The 20,003-nt window shown below is 44.6% G+C and overlaps 1 protein-coding gene across 4 annotated transcripts in view; it reads right to left on the bottom strand.

The window, feature by feature from the left end:
- PEX5L (peroxisomal biogenesis factor 5 like) overlaps positions 1 to 20,003 on the bottom strand; it is a 204,759-nt gene that overhangs the window by 62,752 nt on the left and 122,004 nt on the right. For all 4 annotated transcript variants that reach the window (XM_073359307.1, XM_073359306.1, XM_073359305.1 and 1 more), the window contains one exon: positions 4,055 to 4,150. In XM_073359307.1, coding sequence (XP_073215408.1) covers positions 4,055 to 4,150 — 96 coding nt within the window. The remainder of the gene's footprint in view (positions 1 to 4,054; positions 4,151 to 20,003) is intronic.

Here is a 20,003-nt window from a genome sequence, read left to right as displayed (position 1 = left end):
GAGGCAGGAATAGGAGCAGCCCCCTGGCTGCACATTCAGCAAAGCCCCCTCAAAAGGAAGGTCAGAGATCCCACAGGCCTGGGCCCTCTCTGACTCCCATCTCTTCCCTGGCCCCCCATTCCTTCAGAGAGGATAGCAACCCCTCAGACCTGGGCCCTCTCTAATTCCCCACCCCATTCTTAAACGCTTTAATCTCTGTGATAATTTTTTTGGAAGGATGGAAGGTAGGGTGGCCAACTTTCTAGTTGCACAAAACCGAACATCCTAGCCCTGCCCTTTCCTTGAGGCCCCGACCCCGCTCACTACATTTCCCCTCCCTGAGTGGCTCACTCTCCCCCACGCTCACTCACTTTTACTGGGCTGGGGAAGGGGGTTGGGGTGCGGGAGGGCTTTAACTGGGGTGTGGGCTCCAGGATGGGGCCAGAAATGAGGGGTTCAGGGTGCGGTAGAGGGCTCTAGGCTGGGGCAAGGAGTTGAGGTGTGGGAAGGGGTGAGGGGTCTGGGCTGGAGGTGCTGGCTCTGGGGTGGGGCCAGGGATGAGGGTTTTGGGGTGCAGGAGGAAGTGTGGGGTGCAGGCTCCGGGGGGAGTTTGGGCTGGGGAGGTGGGATGAGGGGTTCAGGGTGTGGGATGGAGCTCTGGGCTGAGGCAGGGGGTTGGGGTGCAGGAGGGGGTGCGGGCTCTGGGGTGTGGCTGGGGATGAAGGATTTGGGGTGCAGGAGGGTGCTCCGGGTTGTGGGGGGGGGACTCAGGGATGGGGCATGGGGTTGGGGCTTGGGCCGTGGGCTTACCTCGAGTGGCTTCCGGTCAGTGGCGCAGCACGGGGGCTAAGGCAGGATGCCTGTCTGTCCTGGCACCATGCTGCACATGCTCCGGAAGCAGCCAGCAGGTCGGGTCCTAGGCAGGGGGGCCAGGAGGCTCCATGCGCCAATCTTGCCCACATGCTCTGCCCCCCCTGCCAACTCCCATTGGCCGGGAGTACAGAGCTGGTGTTCGGGGCGGGGGCAGCACGCAGGGACCCCCAGTCTAGGAGTTGGACCTGCTGGCTGAATCTGGGGCGCAGCACAGTGTCAGCTAGGACAGGTAGGGACTAGTCTGCCTTAGCACCACTGACCGGACTTTTAATGGCCTGGTTGGCAGTGCTGACCAGAGCTGCCAGGGTCCCTTTTCAATCGGGTGTTCTGGCTGAAAACCAGACACCTGGTCACCCTAATGGAAGGCTTCAGTTTAAGGTTTTTGCCCTGGACCCCCAAAAACCTCTGTGTGATTCTGCAAATATAGATGTGTGGATCCCAACCATCATCTTGTAGTCATGAGTACCAAAATTATCCTTTTCTAGAGGGAAAAACACAGGCAGCTAATCAGGTTTTTTAAAAGCAAACATTTGGTACAGTACTTGAAAGTTGTGAAAACATAAGGTGTTCTCTTGACTCTTTCTCTTTCTGTGCACATACAAATAACAAATGGATAAGGCAGCAATCAAATCTAATTTCCAGAGAGACAGAAAATGTAGCCAAACCTGCAAGCACCCAAGCCTGCAAGCACCCAAGTTACTGCAAGTGTATCCCTAACATCTCTATAAAGGTAATTCACTCCAATCTTTTATTATCTAAAGATTCTCTGAGGGCATGATTCTCTTTAAGCCTCTTTAAGAAGAAATTACAGCACAGACCTAATTTCACCGGAAGGTTGGACAACTGGAGATGATTCTCAAGGTGAACCCTGGGTAGGAGATGGTTTGGCATCTTCACTCTCTGGATTATTAATTAAATCCTTTTCACAAAGATAAGATCCTGAAATTTGCTTTCTCTCCATGATCAGTTCTGTAACTAATCTTACCATTTCAAGCTTTCTCACTGGAAAGGTATTATAGAAACACCAAGAGCATAAAAAATGAATTTTTGGACAGTGTCTATCTTCGCCCTATAAATGTGCTAATCTTTCTGAGCTGGGCTGGAAAATGATTCTCAACCACTCTAGCTTCCTTATTGCTTTGTTCTGGCCAGAATGGCAATTCAACCTTTTAAAAAAAATCTTCAGAGGAAAATGTACCTTGTAAGGTCCTGAAGCATATTTTCCTTTACATTTTAAAAACGTGGTACAACTTGGTATATTAAACAGAAAAAGTTACTTTGCCAGTTTTACAGTTAAAGAATCTTTTAACTAGATTCCCTTTTAAAAACTGTTTTCCAGAAAACATTAAGGCATTTTAATAATCTGTCCTTGTTGCCTCAGAATGACCTTGTTAATATGCAGGCACCTTTTACAATAATATTCCTCTCCGTACCTTGTAAACTACTTCAGTAGTGTCTTGCAATTTATTTGCCTCAGTCCATTGCTCTTGGTCTTTATGCTGCATCCCACCATGCTTAGCTTCTACCAGTTGCAAGAGCAGTGCCGCTGTTAGCCGGGACACTGACTTTACAACAGTGACTTTAACACTGATGGCATCCCTGAGAACTCTATCACCCAATTCCATGCGCCTGACTCCCACCTTGTGCTCATGAAGTGACTGAAAATATAGAGAGAATTTTGAGCAAGGGAGGTTTGAAAGCACCTCTTGCACGATGCGGAACGCATGGAAAACCTTTCATGCATCACCAGAAGTTCTTAATAAACAATCTTGGATCAGGCATAAACAGTCAATGCTTTTAGAGGGTAAAAGAGAAATGCATTCAGTGTATGGTCTGTAGAACTGAACTCTAGTTAATTCCTTCTGTTTATCTAGCCTTGTAAACTGAGGCAAAAATTTTTCCTATATGCATTAAAACACTGTGGAACAAATTGCCATATCTTATTATAAACAATAAACAGCACCAATGAAATGTATCTGATGTATTAGGAGCTCCATTGGTAGTTAGAGACCAGGCTCAGCCATAAGGCCTGATTCTGTTCTCACATAAACCAATGTAAACCCAGAATAACTCCACTGAAGTCACTGGAATTACACGGGCATAAGACTGGCGTGAGAGCAGAATTGGGACCTATATGGTAACATTTAGATCTGGATCCAAACATCCCCAAAGTTCAGATGTGTTTGCAGAGGAGGTGATTTCAGTCTCTGGAAGCTTGTTTCATAGCCAGACTTCCTCAACCAAGATCACTTATCTGTGGCTCTCGCATATTTCATCCTGGGCTTTGTCCCAGGGGAATGATGGATCATGGCTGTAGGGGTTTGAAGAGCTGTTGAGGGACCCTGTGGAGAGGTTTAAAGCTTAGGAATCAATGATGCCATCCAAATCGTTTTTGGTTCATATTATAAGACACATGTCATTTGGTAAAGAGCTGTCTTTGTCCAACAAGGCTCAGAACTGCATTAGTCAGAAGTGTTCCAAGTCAGCACTGGAAAGGCAAAGATGTTACAGGACAGGATTGAGGTGCATTGAAGAAACTTGCACATCACTTGGCTGCAGTTTTCCGGACTGAAGCCATTAGTAAAACCACCATGGAGAAAACAGAGAATCCTCTATATGTTAAAGTGCAATCACTGATTTTTATTAACTTGCTTTAGTACAGGGTTACTGTTGTAAGTACATATAATTACGCATTCAGTGTCTAGCAGCAAGCTATCCTTCTGTACAGAGATGGCTCTGAACAAACTCCACCAGATTTTAACCCTGGATCTGGTCTAGGTTTGGATGTGAATTCATAGCACAGACCTGCCTATAATGGACTGAACATGCACGCAAGTTGCAAATACTCAATCCCTGGGAAAAATTTGCATTTAATTTTCATACTCACAAGCTTAGAAAAGTTTAAATTCACGGGAGTTTTTCTTGCTCATTATGGAGAGAGACAATCTGGATTGTGAGTTTTGATTCAGGCCCATCTCCACATACAGCTAAGCTTTTATTTTCCCAAGACAGATAATGGTACTTTAAATGAGTAATTTCATGAAAGGCATCTCTCCTCTGCCTCGAGTAATTGAATTCTAAGGTGTTCCTTTAATTGTGCTACGGATTTAATTTGGAATGCTTTGGCCCATTACAGGAACAGTTTTGTTTCATAGGTGAATGTCAGCCTTATGCCAAGATACAGCAGAAAATAAAATGATACCTCAACAGCTGCCTTTGCTCTTTCAAATTCCTCCTCCAAGGAGTGATTTCTGGAGAGGAATGAACCTCCCCAACGCTGCTCTTTGGTCGATCGTGCCTTAAAGAAATAAAGAATAAATAAGAAAGGATGACATGCTTTGTCACAAACTTTCAAGTTCCTTCTCTTTCTTTCTTCACTAGTGCTGAAAGTGACCTTCATCTGGTGCAATGCTGTATGTTTCCCTATGTGAATCCCCACCAACTCCGGACACAGCTTTAGCAGTGTCCACTGCTTCAGTGGAGCAAAGTAACTTGTCATTCCCTAGAGTTTCCCTTTCACTTGGGATTTAGACATGATGAACAATTCCAGTTTTGATTGTGAAAGTAGATCGAAAATAGTCCCTTGAAGCTTCAGAGGAAATGAAGTTCAGAATGGTTAAAAAGACTGTGCAACATTAAAATCTTGTGCCTTGAATAAGCTATCTTCACATCTCCCCTCTCCTCCCCTCCCCAGTTCATTTTGCTTCATTCTGCAAGACAGAAATTTAGCTGCTGGAATTCCTAATAAGGAGAGCTGTCTCACAGATACCATTTCACTTTTGAATGGACTGTATTCAACATGATTAATACTTTGTTTAAATAGTTGAAAGTTTGTTTGAGAACTGGATCCCGTACAGTTCAGCCTCTATTACCTGAACCCCTTGTATTATCACTCAAAACTGTGTCACATTCTCTGGTGCCTGTTAATTACATTTACAATCCCCTTGATTGTCTGAAACTTCATTTTCTGAATTTATCATGTAATCTCACTGTAGTCATTTCTGTAAATTACAATCTACTTGAAGAAACATTTAACTGAATTTGCAAAAAGAAAAGGAGTACTTGTGGCACCTTAGAGACGGTTAGTCTCTAAGGTGCCACAAGTACTCCTTTTCTTTTTTTGAATACAGACTAACACAGCTGTTACTCTGTTAACTGAATTTGCATTTTATTTATTTTCAAATAGACGTTAATTTAAAAGAGACAAGGTGGATGATATATTATCTTTTATATGATCCAATAAACACTATTACCTGCCCCATCTTGTCTCTTTAATATCCTGGGACCGACATGGCTACAACACCACTGCATACATTTTTTTAAGAGACCCAAAATACACAGTACATCCCTGCCTCTGTGTGCAAGTCTTTTACAATGAAAAATCAGTGCTTGAGAGGTCTGAGTTGTAAATATATGTGGAGAGGACTTTCCTTATGATGATAAAAGGATGTGGGATTGGTTGGCACACAGGAAATGCATGGGACAGACATACAAACCTCACAATCTGCACAATTTTCTCACTCTTATCTAAGTGATTCAGAATGGGCAGAAGAGGATTTTTAGACAGTTCTTGGGATTTGGGTGGGGACTGCAAAGAGAGCAGGGAGCCATCTTGAAAAGTGTGAGAGTTAGGCTATAGAGGGAGTATTTGGCTGCTATTTTGTTTGCTTCTACTATTGTTCTTTCACAATGGAGGTGCATTTAATTGACTATCCTCTGCAGGAGAAAGTTGTACCTGTTTTTTCTGCACTTGCTGTATCTATCTGTCAGGCTGTGTCCTTAGGTTTAGGATCACTAATACAAATACCTCATTTGTATTGATTTTCTCTAAGCCTTGAGTACCTTGAAGACTTCAGTTATAATCAGAGATGACTCTGAAATGCAGGGCCCAGACCTAAATCCATGTCTATGCTTTCCTAAAGGCTGGAGGAATGAGCTCTGGGGTGTTCTTCCAGCTCTACAGATAATGGACCTGAGTCACCAATGTGTGAAACTGGAGGAATGCAATGGTGAATTGGGTTCAGTGACCAGTCATGGATTTTTGCATCCAGATGTGAACTTTCCCAAAGTTGGGGAGATGTGGGGGAGTTTGAATTGTAGGATTAGGTTTGGGGTATCTTTAATCTCAACATCCTGTCCCATGTTTTATGTTCAACAGATACAATCTCTATTGCCTGAGCATCCTGCATACTTTAATTTTCCTCTTCATTGTTCTTCCCCTGAAGACCCTTTCCACTAGACCTGCCTACAGCATATGCTACCCTAATTTTAAGTAGATTATTCTTTGTGTGTCTTAACAACATATTAGAAAACATAACTCCTTCTTTGTCTCTACTTGCACATTCCAGAGCTTGGTTTACCATTATTACCTAGACTGAGCTGAAGGAATGGATAGTTCTTTTGACATCCCTAACACACTCTTCTCTCCAATCTATCCCACTGGAAGCACATTAGTTATGTCCCTCTACTATTTATGCTTTTGTACAAAAGGCACAGTGCAAAGAACTATGTTAATTCACTGCAAGGAAAACCACATGGTGACCTCTAGCCTTGCCAAACAGAAATTGCTCTCTAACTCCGCTAATCCCTTACCTCCACACTTGTCTAAGGTTAAGACTCATTAGCTATTTGTCTGCACATGGTCCCAACTGCATTAATTTACATCATTATATTTCTGATGGTTGTACATGGTGATATTCAATTACAATGAACCAAATTCATCCGTGGTGTAAGTTCACTCCTTTGAAATTCAGGTTTGAACCTGACATGATGTGTTGTATCAGCAAGTGCTATAATGGGCAGTGTTGTGATGAAGTAATCTAATATTCAGAAGTATACCTATAAGCAAATGTACAGAATTCATCTCCAGGAGAAGCAGCACTTTGCAGTATTCTTAATGCACAGTCTCAGTACATAAATATTTTTTTCTTTTTGGGGAAGGATACTGTCAAAGGGTCAGATTCTAATCTTATGTTTGGAATGTTTCTTTGCCTCCCTTAAATCTATTCCTGCGCTTGTGATTACGTGTTCAGAGGGATTTTTTTAAAAAAACTGGAATCATGACATGAATTTGAGATTCCAGTCTGGTCCAACTGTGTGTATATTCTTCACATGTCTTTGTGCCAGTGAGGTTAGTTTACTGCAGTGAAATCTGTATTGGCTACCGAATATTGAACCAACGCCTGCTGTTAGTGCAGAACAAGATGGCACAATTGTGGGCAGCAGGGATTCTGCCTAACTGCTGTTTCATGCTCTGCGCTGGATGACTTTGACATCTGGATTGAGTTTAAGATTTAGCTGACAATGACCAGATACCTGCTGGGGGTTGTAGTCCTCTCCCCATTATCCTCTATGGTGACCCATGACTGGGCTGGGATCTCAATGGCTGCTGCAGTATTAAGATTAGGACCCAGGACATCTGGCTTCTGCTTCCACTTTTAGCACGAACCTCCTATGTTGAGCTAGTTGGAAAATCTTATTGTTTTTTCCAGAAATTTCCAAACCTGCATTTCATTAGTGATGGGGAGAAAGGGACCAGGAATGGAGAGCTGGCAGACATACCAAGGAGCAGAGTTCTCCTGTGGCTTTCTCTAACAGGGGAATGGGCATACTGGAGAAGTGGCCAGTGGGTCTTCACACAATGTGGTCAATAAAGTCAGTACTCTATGTTGGGAGGCAGGTGCAATAGCTGCCCACTATCGACTACCTTCTGGGGTAGAACGTCTTATTTCTCTGTACCAATCATTTTGTGCACACTTTTCTGCACTCGCTCTCTGTTTACACGGGGTATGTGCTGTTGGTGAGAGGAATAAATAATAGACTAATTTTGTGGTCTCTGTTCAAAGTAATGGGCCTGTTCCAGGCCTGGTGTAACTTTCTTGATCTCATTAGAGTTACTGGCACACCAAATATGGATCCACCTGGCCCATTTTTCTTACTGGTACATACCAGACCACCTTATTCAGTCCCTGACAAACATTCTAAATAGTGATGCACAGGACTCCTGATGTGAATTGTGAGTTATAAATGTTTTAGGCTTAATTCTGATCTCCCTTAAGTCAGTGTAAATCAGTAGTAATTCCAATGAGGGCCACGAAATTCCAACAGTAAAAGTGGTGTGATGTCAGAATCAGGCCCAATTTCCAAGACTGGGCACTTATGTAAGGGTCTTGCTAGTCAGTCTTTGGATGAGTAAATCGGCACATAGAGAGCTCCAATATCCAGTGTTTAGGGCAGGAGAGGCCAAAGTTTGAAAATTGAGTTTATTGGCAAAAAGAAAAGGAGGACTTGTGGCACCTTAGAGACTAACCAATTTATTTGAGCATGAGCTTTCGTGAGCTACAGCTCACTTCATCAGATGTTTACCGTGGAAACTGCAGTTGAATAAGCAGACTATGTACCATTTGAAATTAAATATATTAAAAATATTCTGTTTGCAGTTCTCATCATTGAGGAGAAAACTAAATTGTAAAAAGACCAAATTCTGTAGAACATTTCCAGGCAGATAAATTCACAAGTGGGAATCTGCTAAGGTAGCTGGCACTAAAAACAGCTTGGTGCTACAGAGCTTCAAAAGCTAAAATTGGGTAGCATATGACAGGAGTAGAATACTGAGAAGGAAGAAGTCGACAAACGATAACTGCCTCAATGTTGTTGTGTATTCTGACCTTCAGATACATTAAAAAAAATCAATAAACCCCCCCAAAATGTGCCATTGTAACTTATATTAACAATGTTCTGTTAATTGAAATTCTGCTATATGCAGGACTTTCTGTTTGTAAAGAAAATGGAGTAACTCTACCTAAATAACTTCAAGCGCAGAAAACACAAGCCATTCTTTTAGAAACCCTCTGCTCCACACTGGGGACAGAAGCTAGTATGCTTTGGAACTGTCAGAGATGGACAGTGAAGTGCATTAAGGTGATTCTCTCAGGAGCTGCAGATGGCGAACAGTAGCAAATTTGACAAGTTAAAACCTCCAGTGTGTGGCTGGACAATGTTGCATATGCATGGGGTGACCTTTAATATGAAGGTCAAGATCTGTGGTGGATCAAGATTGGCAAGTGTATCATCTGGTAAAAGCCACAATAAGATTTATTTTACCACAAGAGTATTCAGACCTTTGTGATGGGAGAGGGCCAGGGCTGTTAGGGGACCTGCAAGGAGGTAGAGAACTTTTCACCTACTGGTGGCAACCTGACCCATGTTGGCACTGACTGAAACTAATTTATGTTTGGTGGACTCAGTCCAGTTCTTTGTAGAACACATCACATATGTTTGCATCACATATGCAGAAACTGACATAGTGCACATCTTGTCAGTGTCAACTGAGAAACTCAGGACTGAATGTGCAGTGTCCTGCATGGAGCTTGGAGGATGAGCACTGGTTGCAGGAGGGAAATTTGGAGGAGGCAGCAGTATGCCTGTGTGTGAGTGCATGGCTTGACTATTACCTCCAGTTGCAGCATCTGTAAATAGTTCTCTTAATAAACAGCCAATCTAGTTTTACAAGCATGGAGTCCTTTCATGTGTAAGCAGTGTCAGGATGAGCTCCACCCTGACATCTGGTGGTGAGGTGTGGCAAGTTGTGGAAAAGAACTTCAGGGGCAGATCTCATTTGCATAGACACACCCACCACGCCTAGAATGAGACCATAGCTGCCCAAATGGTCACTTTGGCTGCTGTGGGATCCCCAGTGTCTCTGTTATTGGGGCAGGAAGAATAAATTGTTATTACCCTGATTATGGGAACTGTGCTTAGAACTGTACGTGGCCTTTTGTTACGATGGAGGGATTCACCATCATCTAAGTAGCACTCGCTAGGCAAGGGTCATGGGTTCCAAAACTGTGTGAATGGAGAGAGGCTGGGGACAAGTATTAATACTTGGTGGCATGGGCCCCTTGGTGAGGGCCTTACATGCTGATTGCACTTCCTCCTCTCTCCACTGTGGAATATCAGAGCTAATTTTGATTTCATTAGAAGTCTAGTTATAGGCTGCTGAGCTCACTTTGGGCTGACAGTGCCCCAGCACTGGGGCTCCCCTACTATAAGCTGAATTCACCTAAGAGCTGAAATCACTGAGTGTTGTGTTAAGTAGTGGGGGAGCCTGAAGATATATTGTGGAGCAGTTTGCGGGACGGCTGGTGAAGCAGTTCGACACGGAGCGCAGCTGAGCGAAGGAGTTCGTGGGGCGGCTGGCGGAGCGGAGCGCAGCTGAACGAAGGAGGTCGTGGGGCGGCTGGCGGAGCGGAGCGCAGCTGAACGAAGGAGTTCGTGGGGCGGCTGGTGGAGCGGAGTGCAGCTGCGCGAAGGAGTTTTGTGGGGCGGCTGGCGGAGCGGAGCGGAGCGCCGCTATGGAGCTATGGGGCGGTCAGCTTCAGATCACGTAAGGTGCCTCTTACCCCCGTCCCATTTCCACCCAGGTTGGGAGGTAAAGCTCTGGGGTGGGGTTGTTTTTGCTCATGGGTTGTGTTATGAATCCGGTTGGTGGTGTTTCCCCAACATAATGCCACATTGTTTCTCTCTGTTATTAAAAGACTTTTGCTACACTCAGACTATGTGCTTGCGAGAGGGGAAGTATTGCCTCTTGGAGGCGCCCAGCGGGGGTGGTATATATTGGTCCCAGGGCACTGGGTGGGGGCTCGAGCCGGTTTGCATTGTGTTATTGGAATGGAACCCCTAGATATTGAACCCGGCCCTTGTTGCTGCCAACTCTGACGGGCAGAAGGGTTACATTTTTGGGGGCTCGTCCGGGATGAGAGATGTGAAAGGGCTTTTCAAGAAATCATTACTTGCCTAACTCATGCTCCAGTCCTAGTTTTTGCTGACCCAAGCAAACCATTTATCCTGCATACTGATGCCAGTTTGGAGGGTCTGGGAGCAGTCCTGTACCAGGAAGTGGAAGGCAAATGTAAACCTGTAGCCTTTGCCAGCCGAGGATTGTCTGATAGTGAAACTCGCTATCCCACCCACAAGCTGGAGTTTTTGGCCTTGAAATGGGCCATCACTGAGAAATTTCGAGACTACTTGTATGGTGCTCAGTTCCAGGTGTGGACAGACAACAATCCACTGACTTATGTGTTAACAAGTGCTAAGCTGGATGCTACAGGGCAGAGATGGGTGGCCGCCTTGGCTAGCTATGAGTTCAGCATTCAGTACCGATCAGGGAGAAGCAATGTAGATGCAGATGCATTGTCCAGGCGTCCGCAGGCTCCAGAAGTTGCTGTGATACCCACAGATGGAGTGAGAGCTATTTGCAGTGTGAGTCGCCGAGAGCCAGAGGCCCGTGAAGACTTTCAGGGATGTGTTGCAGAAGCTTTGGGCCTGCCCCCTGAATGCATGCCTTCTGCTTCGGTGAACTATATTGCATTAGACCAATCTCCTTTGCCCATGCTCAATGCGGCTGACTGGCAAGAAGCCCAGCGGCAAGATATTGACATTCGTGATACACTACTTGCCAAAAGGGAGGGGCGAAGCCCAACTGCGGTTGTCCCACCTAACCCGGAGGGTAAACTACTATTGAGAGAATGGACCAAACTAAAACTGATTCAGGGAGTGCTACACCGAATGACCACTGACCCTTTACAAAAACAACGAGCACAACTAGTACTGCCAAAAAAGTACAGAGCCCTGGCCATGAGGGCCCTGCATGATGACTTTGGGCATTTAGGGATGGAGAGGACCCTGGAACTTATTCGTAGTAGGTTCTATTGGCCCCGAATGGCTGAAGATGTTCGCAGGAAATGTGAGACTTGCGCTCGATGTGTTCAAAGGAAAACTCTGCCCACGAGGGCTGCATATCTCAAGAACATCATCAGCAACAAACCTTTGGAGTTGGTATGCATTGATTTCTTGTCTGTAGAGGTAGACAAGAGGAATGTTGGAAACATTCTAGTAGTGACTGACCATTTTACACGGTATGCACAAGCATATCCCACACGTGATCAGAGGGCCACCACCGTTGCTCGAGTATTGTGGGACAAATATTTCTCAGTCTATGGATTCCCGGCTCGGATACACTCTGATCAGGGGCGGGATTTTGAGAGTCACCTTCTGAAGGAGGTGCTGAAGATAGCAGGAATTAAAAAGTCTAGGACAACGCCTTATCACCCCCAAGGTGATCCTCAGCCAGAGAGGTTCAATCGAACCCTATTAGATATGTTGGGAACTTTGCGACCAGAGCAGAAGGCAACCTGGAGCCAGCATGTCGCATTTCTGGTGCATGCCTACAATGCCACAAAGAACGATGCTACGGGAGTCACCCCATATCTCTTGATGTTTGGGCGAGAACCAAGATTACCCATAGACTTGTGCTTTGGTGTATCAGAGGATGGAGATAGCTATGAAACTCATCAGCAATATGTATCCCGACTAAGAGAAAAGCTGCGGGATGCTTATCGCTTAGCTACCGCTGCGGCTCGGAAGAACGCAGACCGCAACAAACATCGATATGATGCTAGAGTGCGTTCGCAGGAGCTCCAGCCGGGGGACAGAGTCCTGCTGCGAAATTTGGGTATTGCTGGCAAACACAAGATAGCTGACAGATGGAAGGCAATACCTTACCTGGTGATGGAAAAGCTGGGAGATCTGCCGGTCTACAAGATCAAACCTGAAGACGGTCCAGGGCAAATAAAGACGGTGCATAGAAACCTTCTGCTCCCTGTGGGGGAATTGGTAAGCACCCCTTGTGAGATGGGCCACGGCAGGGCCGCCGGGCAGAACAGAGGTGCTAGACCAAAGCCGCCATCCAACACAGACAGTGGGCCCCCTGCAGCTAACTTACCCCTATTCTGCACATCTGAGAGTGAGTCTGAGGAGGAAGACACAACCCTGGTGTATCCTGGGATGGAGACAAGATTTCAGTCTCGATCAGCTGAACCAAACGAGAGTTTTCCCTCTTCCGCCCTAAACCCAATGGCGGAACTATTTAGGCCCCTTTCTGATACCCCGGTGCTGCTGATGAGACCCCCCTGTGATGACACACACAGGTTATTGGACAATGGGGACAGACAGGTAGAGGATGTCTTGGGCACCTTGGACCCTCCAGCGTTAGAACTAGGAGTGCAGGGGCCTACGCCAGTAGCTGAGGGACCCTCCAGGGAAGCCTCTCCATCCGTCACTCAAGAGGATGTTCCCCTTACTTCGGCAACAGAGATTCTCAATAGACGAGACAGGGTGATAAGACCAGTGAAACGGTTAACTTATGATGCACCTGGGGTGACTAGTGAGGAGCCAATACATTTAGCACACAGGATTGTGGAAGCTAAAGTGGGCTTCCTGAGGCCCTTTGGAGGAAACCAATGAGTTGGTATAAAGGGAGTGTGATTTGTCGGGACGACAAAGTCTCGGCTGGGGGGAGGATGTAAGCAGTGTCAGGATGAGCTCCACCCTGACATCTGGTGGTGAGGTGTGGCAAGTTGTGGAAAAGAACTTCAGGGGCAGATCTCATTTGCATAGACACACCCACCACGCCTAGAATGAGACCATAGCTGCCCAAATGGTCACTTTGGCTGCTGTGGGATCCCCAGTGTCTCTGTTATTGGGGCAGGAAGAATAAATTGTTATTACCCTGATTATGGGAACTGTGCTTAGAACTGTACGTGGCCTTTTGTTACGATGGAGGGATTCACCATCATCTAAGTAGCACTCGCTAGGCAAGGGTCATGGGTTCCAAAACTGTGTGAATGGAGAGAGGCTGGGGACAAGTATTAATACTTGGTGGCATGGGCCCCTTGGTGAGGGCCTTACATGCTGATTGCACTTCCTCCTCTCTCCACTGTGGAATATCAGAGCTAATTTTGATTTCATTAGAAGTCTAGTTATAGGCTGCTGAGCTCACTTTGGGCTGACAGTGCCCCAGCACTGGGGCTCCCCTACTATAAGCTGAATTCACCTAAGAGCTGAAATCACTGAGTGTTGTGTTAAGTAGTGGGGGAGCCTGAAGATATATTGTGGAGCAGTTTGCGGGACGGCTGGTGAAGCAGTTCGACACGGAGCGCAGCTGAGCGAAGGAGTTCGTGGGGCGGCTGGCGGAGCGGAGCGCAGCTGAACGAAGGAGGTCGTGGGGCGGCTGGCGGAGCGGAGCGCAGCTGAACGAAGGAGTTCGTGGGGCGGCTGGTGGAGCGGAGTGCAGCTGCGCGAAGGAGTTTTGTGGGGCGGCTGGCGGAGCGGAGCGGAGCGCCGCTATGGAGCTATGGGGCGGTCAGCTTCAGATCACGTAAGGTGCCTCTTACCCCCGTCCCATTTCCACCCAGGTTGGGAGGTAAAGCTCCGCCGATAAACTTTCGAACTCTGGGGCTGCCCTGACCAGGGACAGAGACTTTTGGGGCATTGGACTTTTGGGGTTGCTGGACTCAAGAACCAAAGGGAAAAGGGCATGCCCCAATTTGCCTGGGGTGGGGTTGTTTTTGCTCATGGGTTGTGTTATGAATCCGGTTGGTGGTGTTTCCCCAACATAATGCCACATTGTTTCTCTCTGTTATTAAAAGACTTTTGCTACACTCAGACTATGTGCTTGCGAGAGGGGAAGTATTGCCTCTTGGAGGCGCCCAGCGGGGGTGGTATATATTGGTCCCAGGGCACTGGGTGGGGGCTCGAGCCGGTTTGCATTGTGTTATTGGAATGGAACCCCTAGATATTGAACCCGGCCCTTGTTGCTGCCAACTCTGACGGGCAGAAGGGTTACACATGTTATTACCCAGCACATGGGACATGAAACAGAATGGGCCATGGAGATTAAACTACTCTGTGTGGTCCCTCCACAGTCACTTTGGTGCTATAATAAAGTTTTGGAGCTCTGAACTGTTTCAGAAAAAGAGCAGCCACAGAAGGGACTAAAATTCCTTTCCACAATATCTTCTTTTATTGGGGATAATTTTCCACATGTGAATATGATGAGGCTTTTTGCAACACTTGTGGAAATATGCTTTGTAACAAAGCTCCAAGGCTGTCACTGGCCATCAGTTCAGTAATGTTTCTTGACCACACTAGAGTATGACTCAGAAGACGAAAAAATTTCCACTTACCAGGAATAATAAACACAGGGCATCAGGTCAGCAACTCGAGCCTTATTTCTCTTTTAAGTTGGCAAAGTCAATTCAACCTTTTCTTATTTTGATGTTACAGCCATTTTACTTTTATGGAAACTAGTCTAACTGAACACGTGCAGCATAAAAAATGGAGTTTCTTTGCTTCTGCAGGTACTCTGCTTGAAGATTAATAGGAAACAGATGCAAAACCACAGACACTGTAAACTAAATTTGCAACTGTTCTTACAGAATGCCACTCATTACAAATTCTGTGAATGTCTGCCAGGGTACACATAAGCTTCCTGCCAGTGAGACCTGCTAAACTGAAGAATACTCTCCTAAAAGAGGGCGTGGAAGCACATAAAGCTAGACTGGCCAAAGCAGTAGACAACATACCATGCAGGGAAATGAACTACACAACCTAGCAGGTCTTCTCTATCGCTAACATGTCAATCTATTGTATAAAATATAAAGAAGCGGAAGGTGTCATTCTATTAGAATTAGTGCTAAGGTAAACAGGAGAATAATTTCAGATTTTGCAGTTAGGTGAAAATTAGTAAGGAAAAGAAGGATCATCTGGTGAGTAAAGCACAGAATGGGTGACAGGAGAACAGGGTTCTATTTTCTGCTTTGCCACATATGTCTTGTGTGACCTGGGACAAGTCACTCAGTGGCTCTGTGTCTCATCTGTGAAATGCAGATATTAATACCCACCTGACATGGGTGTTGCAAAGCATTTTGAGATCCCGGGATAAAAGGTGCTAAATAAGGGGAAATTATTGCTATTAACTGTATTATCTGTGTCCTTGAACCCCCACCCATGCTCTGACCTGGATAGAATAGTGAAATTGTGCAGTTGAGAGCTCAAAAACCAGCAAATGCCAAATGAAGGTTGTACACTCAACCTGTCCTCTGACACATTGCATGTATGCATTACCTAGTATATCTTTTAATTAAGCCTTGCCAGAAAGCCCTGTCCAACACATCTTACAACGGGTCCTCCTCCATGGAGGTACAGACCCTAAATTTAGAACTAAGTGCACCATTGCTGAGCTCTTTCTCCAGTACAGCTTATCGTTCCACTGGACAGGCTGCTATACCCATCTGTGGATATGCTAATAAGCACTGAAGTAGGGATTCCCTCTTATAGTCCCTAGAAGTTCTTCAGCTATGGAGACTCCAGTTTGGATAGGAGAGTCTGAGAAAAGGAAGCTTTTTAGGATCCTCTTAGCACCTCTTAGTTATCAATAATAATAGGAAGCTAATAGGAAAAGGGAGCTTGAGGGGGCAAAGGAATCATTAGGGGAAGGGGACTTATAGGGCCCAGGAACTAAAGGAGATTAGGGTGAGGGACACTACAGCTATAATGTACAGCAGCAGTCTCTCTCTCTCTCTCTCTCTCTGCACAACAGGGTGTCATGGCCAAATCCTGCCTTCAGCTACAAAGCGCAATCTTCTTGAAATCAAGGGATTACATCTACCCAAATTCTGCCCTCAACTATACCCATGCAACCCCATTACTTTCCAAGCTATTGAATAGGTGGATATAAGGACAGAATTTGATTCTAAGCATCCAGTTTTAAAGTAAAAAATCTGTTCACCTGCTCGGTCAACAAATTTCTCACTGTTTTTCATTATTATTAGGTAGAGTGAACTGTATAGGATTCCAGAATGCTGAAAAGCTGAGAACAGAGTATCTAAGTTTGGCTCCTTTTCATGTTTGCTGGGCTGTAAAAGCATCTTCTTACATTAGCTGGGTTAGGAATTGGCTTGTCTGTATGACTTTTGAGACGCTCAGCACTGTATTTAGAAGAATGATTTAGGCTAGAGGTCTGAAGTGTTTCTCTGCACATTGGAATTTTCCATCCTGCTCTTCCCTCTTCTCCTTTGCTTTCATTCTCTCTCTCCATTCTGATTCTGCACATTCGTTTCTGCTTTAAAAACCAGGTTCATCTGGAATGGGTGTACTGTCTTCAAGGAGCTGCAAAAACTATATACTAGGATCCCAGATTGAATAACGAAGAGATGCTATAAGGATCCTAAAATGAGGATTCCATTTCCTTAAATCATAAGCAGTAAGTGAGATGAAATATAAATTAATGGATCCTTGCAGCACACCTACATTTAGTGTTTCTTCAGCAGTAATTTAGTGGGGGACGTAAAGAATATAATTTGCACTGATGTCTTTGAGCAACTCATTGTGGGAGGAGATTCTTGGGGCAGCAGTATGAAGGAGGTAAATGGACTCATTCTTGTGAATGATGTTAGTTACTTTAAATCTGTCTGTTCTGTGGAACAGGACAGGAGCTTTCTTCTTTATACATGACTCAATTCTTTTCTTCCCCCGTATCAGTGAGTTCCCTCATTCTGTCTCTTCCCATTCTCCCAGTCACTTTCATTCTGCTTTTTGACTACTCTTCCAGTCACTTACTTTTCAAATCCTGTACTCTGATTCTCAGGGCCATTAGGCCCTTTTTGCTGCTCCCCACTTCCTTGGAAATGTCAGAGTAGATCCAAACTAAGCTTGCCTACCTGGAGGATGGGTGGTCACAAAGTGAATCATATGAATTACTGGTGATTGTTGTTGTTGTTTGTTTTCACTAGCACCCACAATATGCTAGGCAACCTCCAAACACAGAAGAAGGCTCAGTCCACCTCCAAAGACCTTACAAGATGAAAGGCAAACAGCCAGATGAAGAGTAGGGGAACGGGGCAGAATATATAACCAAAGTAATCCAGGTGGTAATTGGCCTTATTAGGCAATATGTTATAATAACCCTACAGAACACAAATGCTGAGGCAGACCCTCAGCTGGTGTATATTGCCATAGCTCCACTGAGTTCCACTGAACTCTGACAATTTACACCAGCTGATGATGTGCCCAGCTGTATGCAGTGTTCATGTTTAGCCCTAAGGTCTAAGATTGCCTCTCTCTCTCACTTGACAGGTTTCAGAGTAGCAGTCGTGTTAGGCTGTATCCGCAAAAAGAACTTGTGGCACCTTGAAGACTAACAAATTTATTTGGGCATAAGCTTTCATGAGCTACAGCTCACTTCATCATATGCATGCAGTGGAAAATACAGTAGGGAGATTTATATACACAGAGAACATGAAACAATGGGTGTTACCATACACACTGTAACGAGAGTGATCAGGTAAGGTGAGCTATTACCAGCAGGAAAGCGGGAGGGTGGGAGTGGCGGGGGGGGGGAACCTTTTGTAGTGATGATCAAGGTGGGCCATTTCCAGCAGTTGACAAGAACGTCTGAGGAACAGTGGGGGGCGGGGGGGAATAAACATCGGGAAATAGTTTTACTTTGAGTAATAACCCATCCACTCCCAGTCTTTATTCAAGCCTAAGTTAATTGTATCCAGTTTGCAAATTAATTCCAATTCAGCAGTCTCTCCTTGGAGTCTGTTTCTGAAGTTTTTTTGTTGAAGAATTCCACTTTTAGGTCTGTAATCGAGTGACCAAAAGATTGAAGTGTTCTCCGACTGGTTTTTGAATGTTATAATTCTTGACGTCTGATTTGTGTCCATTTATTCTTTTACGTAGAGACTGTTCAGTTTGGCCAATGTACATGGCAGAGGGGCATTGCTGGCACATGATGGCATATATCACATTGGTAGATGTGCAGGTGAACGAGCCTCTGATAGTGTGGCTGATGTGATTAGGCCCTACGATGGTGTCCCCTGAATAGATATGTGGACACAGTTGGCAATGGGCTTTGTTGCAAGGATAGGTTCCTGGGTTAGTGGTTCTGTTTTGTGGTGTGTGGTTGCTGGTGAGTATTTGCTTCAGGTTGGGGTGCTGTCTGTAAGCAAGGACTGGCCTGTCTTCCAAGATCTGTGAGCAGTTGACAAGAACCTATCCTTGCAACAAAGCCCGTTGCCAACTGTGTCCACATATCTATTCAACTGCTTAGTTCTTTTCAACTGCTAGAAATGGCCCACCTTGATTATCACTACAAAAGGTTCCCCCCCCACTCCTGCTGGTAATAGCTCACCTTACCTGATCACTCTCGTTACAGTGTGTATGGTAACACCCATTGTTTCATGTTCTCTGTGTATATAAATCTCCCCACTGTATTTCCATTGAATGCATCTGATGAAGTAAGCTGTAGCTCAAGAAAGCTTATGCTCAAATAAATTTGTTAGTCTCTAAGGTGCCACAAGTCCTCCTTCTCTCACTTGAGGCTTTGTTGGAAATAGCTGTTTTTTTTTAAATAGGTCTCTTTCACTTATTCATGGTTATTCATGGCTTATGGTTGATTTTGAATGTTCCTCAGTATGTTAGCAAACCCGGTGTAATTCTTTTATGTTTATTTTTTATTTTTGTAAAGGAAAAATGATTCATTTATTGGATTATATTAAGTCTGAGAGGTTTAAAGTGCTCACAAAGGATAAAATGGCTGAATTTTATCCACAGGTTATTACCAGTGACAAAAATGATTTAAGTAAAAGAACCTAAAATCATACAATTTAAGAAAAGGGTTGGCAATATGTGGTTTGATTGTAGTTGTGACAGTAAAACGTAACAGCTCTACTGTGCTATTGATTTTTTTTAGTGTGCCAACAAATACTCAGCAATGTCTGGCTTTTTGAAGAATATTAATGGAAAGTCACTGTGTTGAAATAACTGGTGTTTTTCCAAAGGCCCCTTTTCTTGATAACGCCAACAATCTTCCTAATTATGTTCAAGGAGCTTTACTTGAAGTACAATGAATGTTTAAAAAAAAAAAAAAAAAAAAAAAAGCAACAGCAGATCCCACAGAACAAGAACAAAAAGTCAACTCTCTGAAGAGCAACTCTAACTAAATAGCCTCTCCAAAACTCTCCAAAAAACCATTCATTCCTAACTCCCCTATTCAGATAGATAGACCTTTGCAACATAGTTAAAAGCATGATCAGAAACAAGGAAAAGTTAAGTTAAGTAATGAGTGGTGGGGTGGGTTTCTATTTTTGGATTATGCTTTTAACGTAAAGGATTGATTCTTGTAATCTGGTGATTCTCCCCAAATCACTTTTAATTATTGCACTCTATTTGCTGCTCCTGAGCAGAATGTTATAAGATGATGACAATGATTATTTTGTAACTATGAAATTCCCCAATCTGTAGGGAAT

This window comes from Lepidochelys kempii, chromosome 9 (assembly GCF_965140265.1).
Source record: "Lepidochelys kempii isolate rLepKem1 chromosome 9, rLepKem1.hap2, whole genome shotgun sequence".
NCBI classification, from domain to species: domain Eukaryota; kingdom Metazoa; phylum Chordata; order Testudines; family Cheloniidae; genus Lepidochelys; species Lepidochelys kempii.
This window is presented reverse-complemented; position numbering and strand designations above follow the sequence as displayed.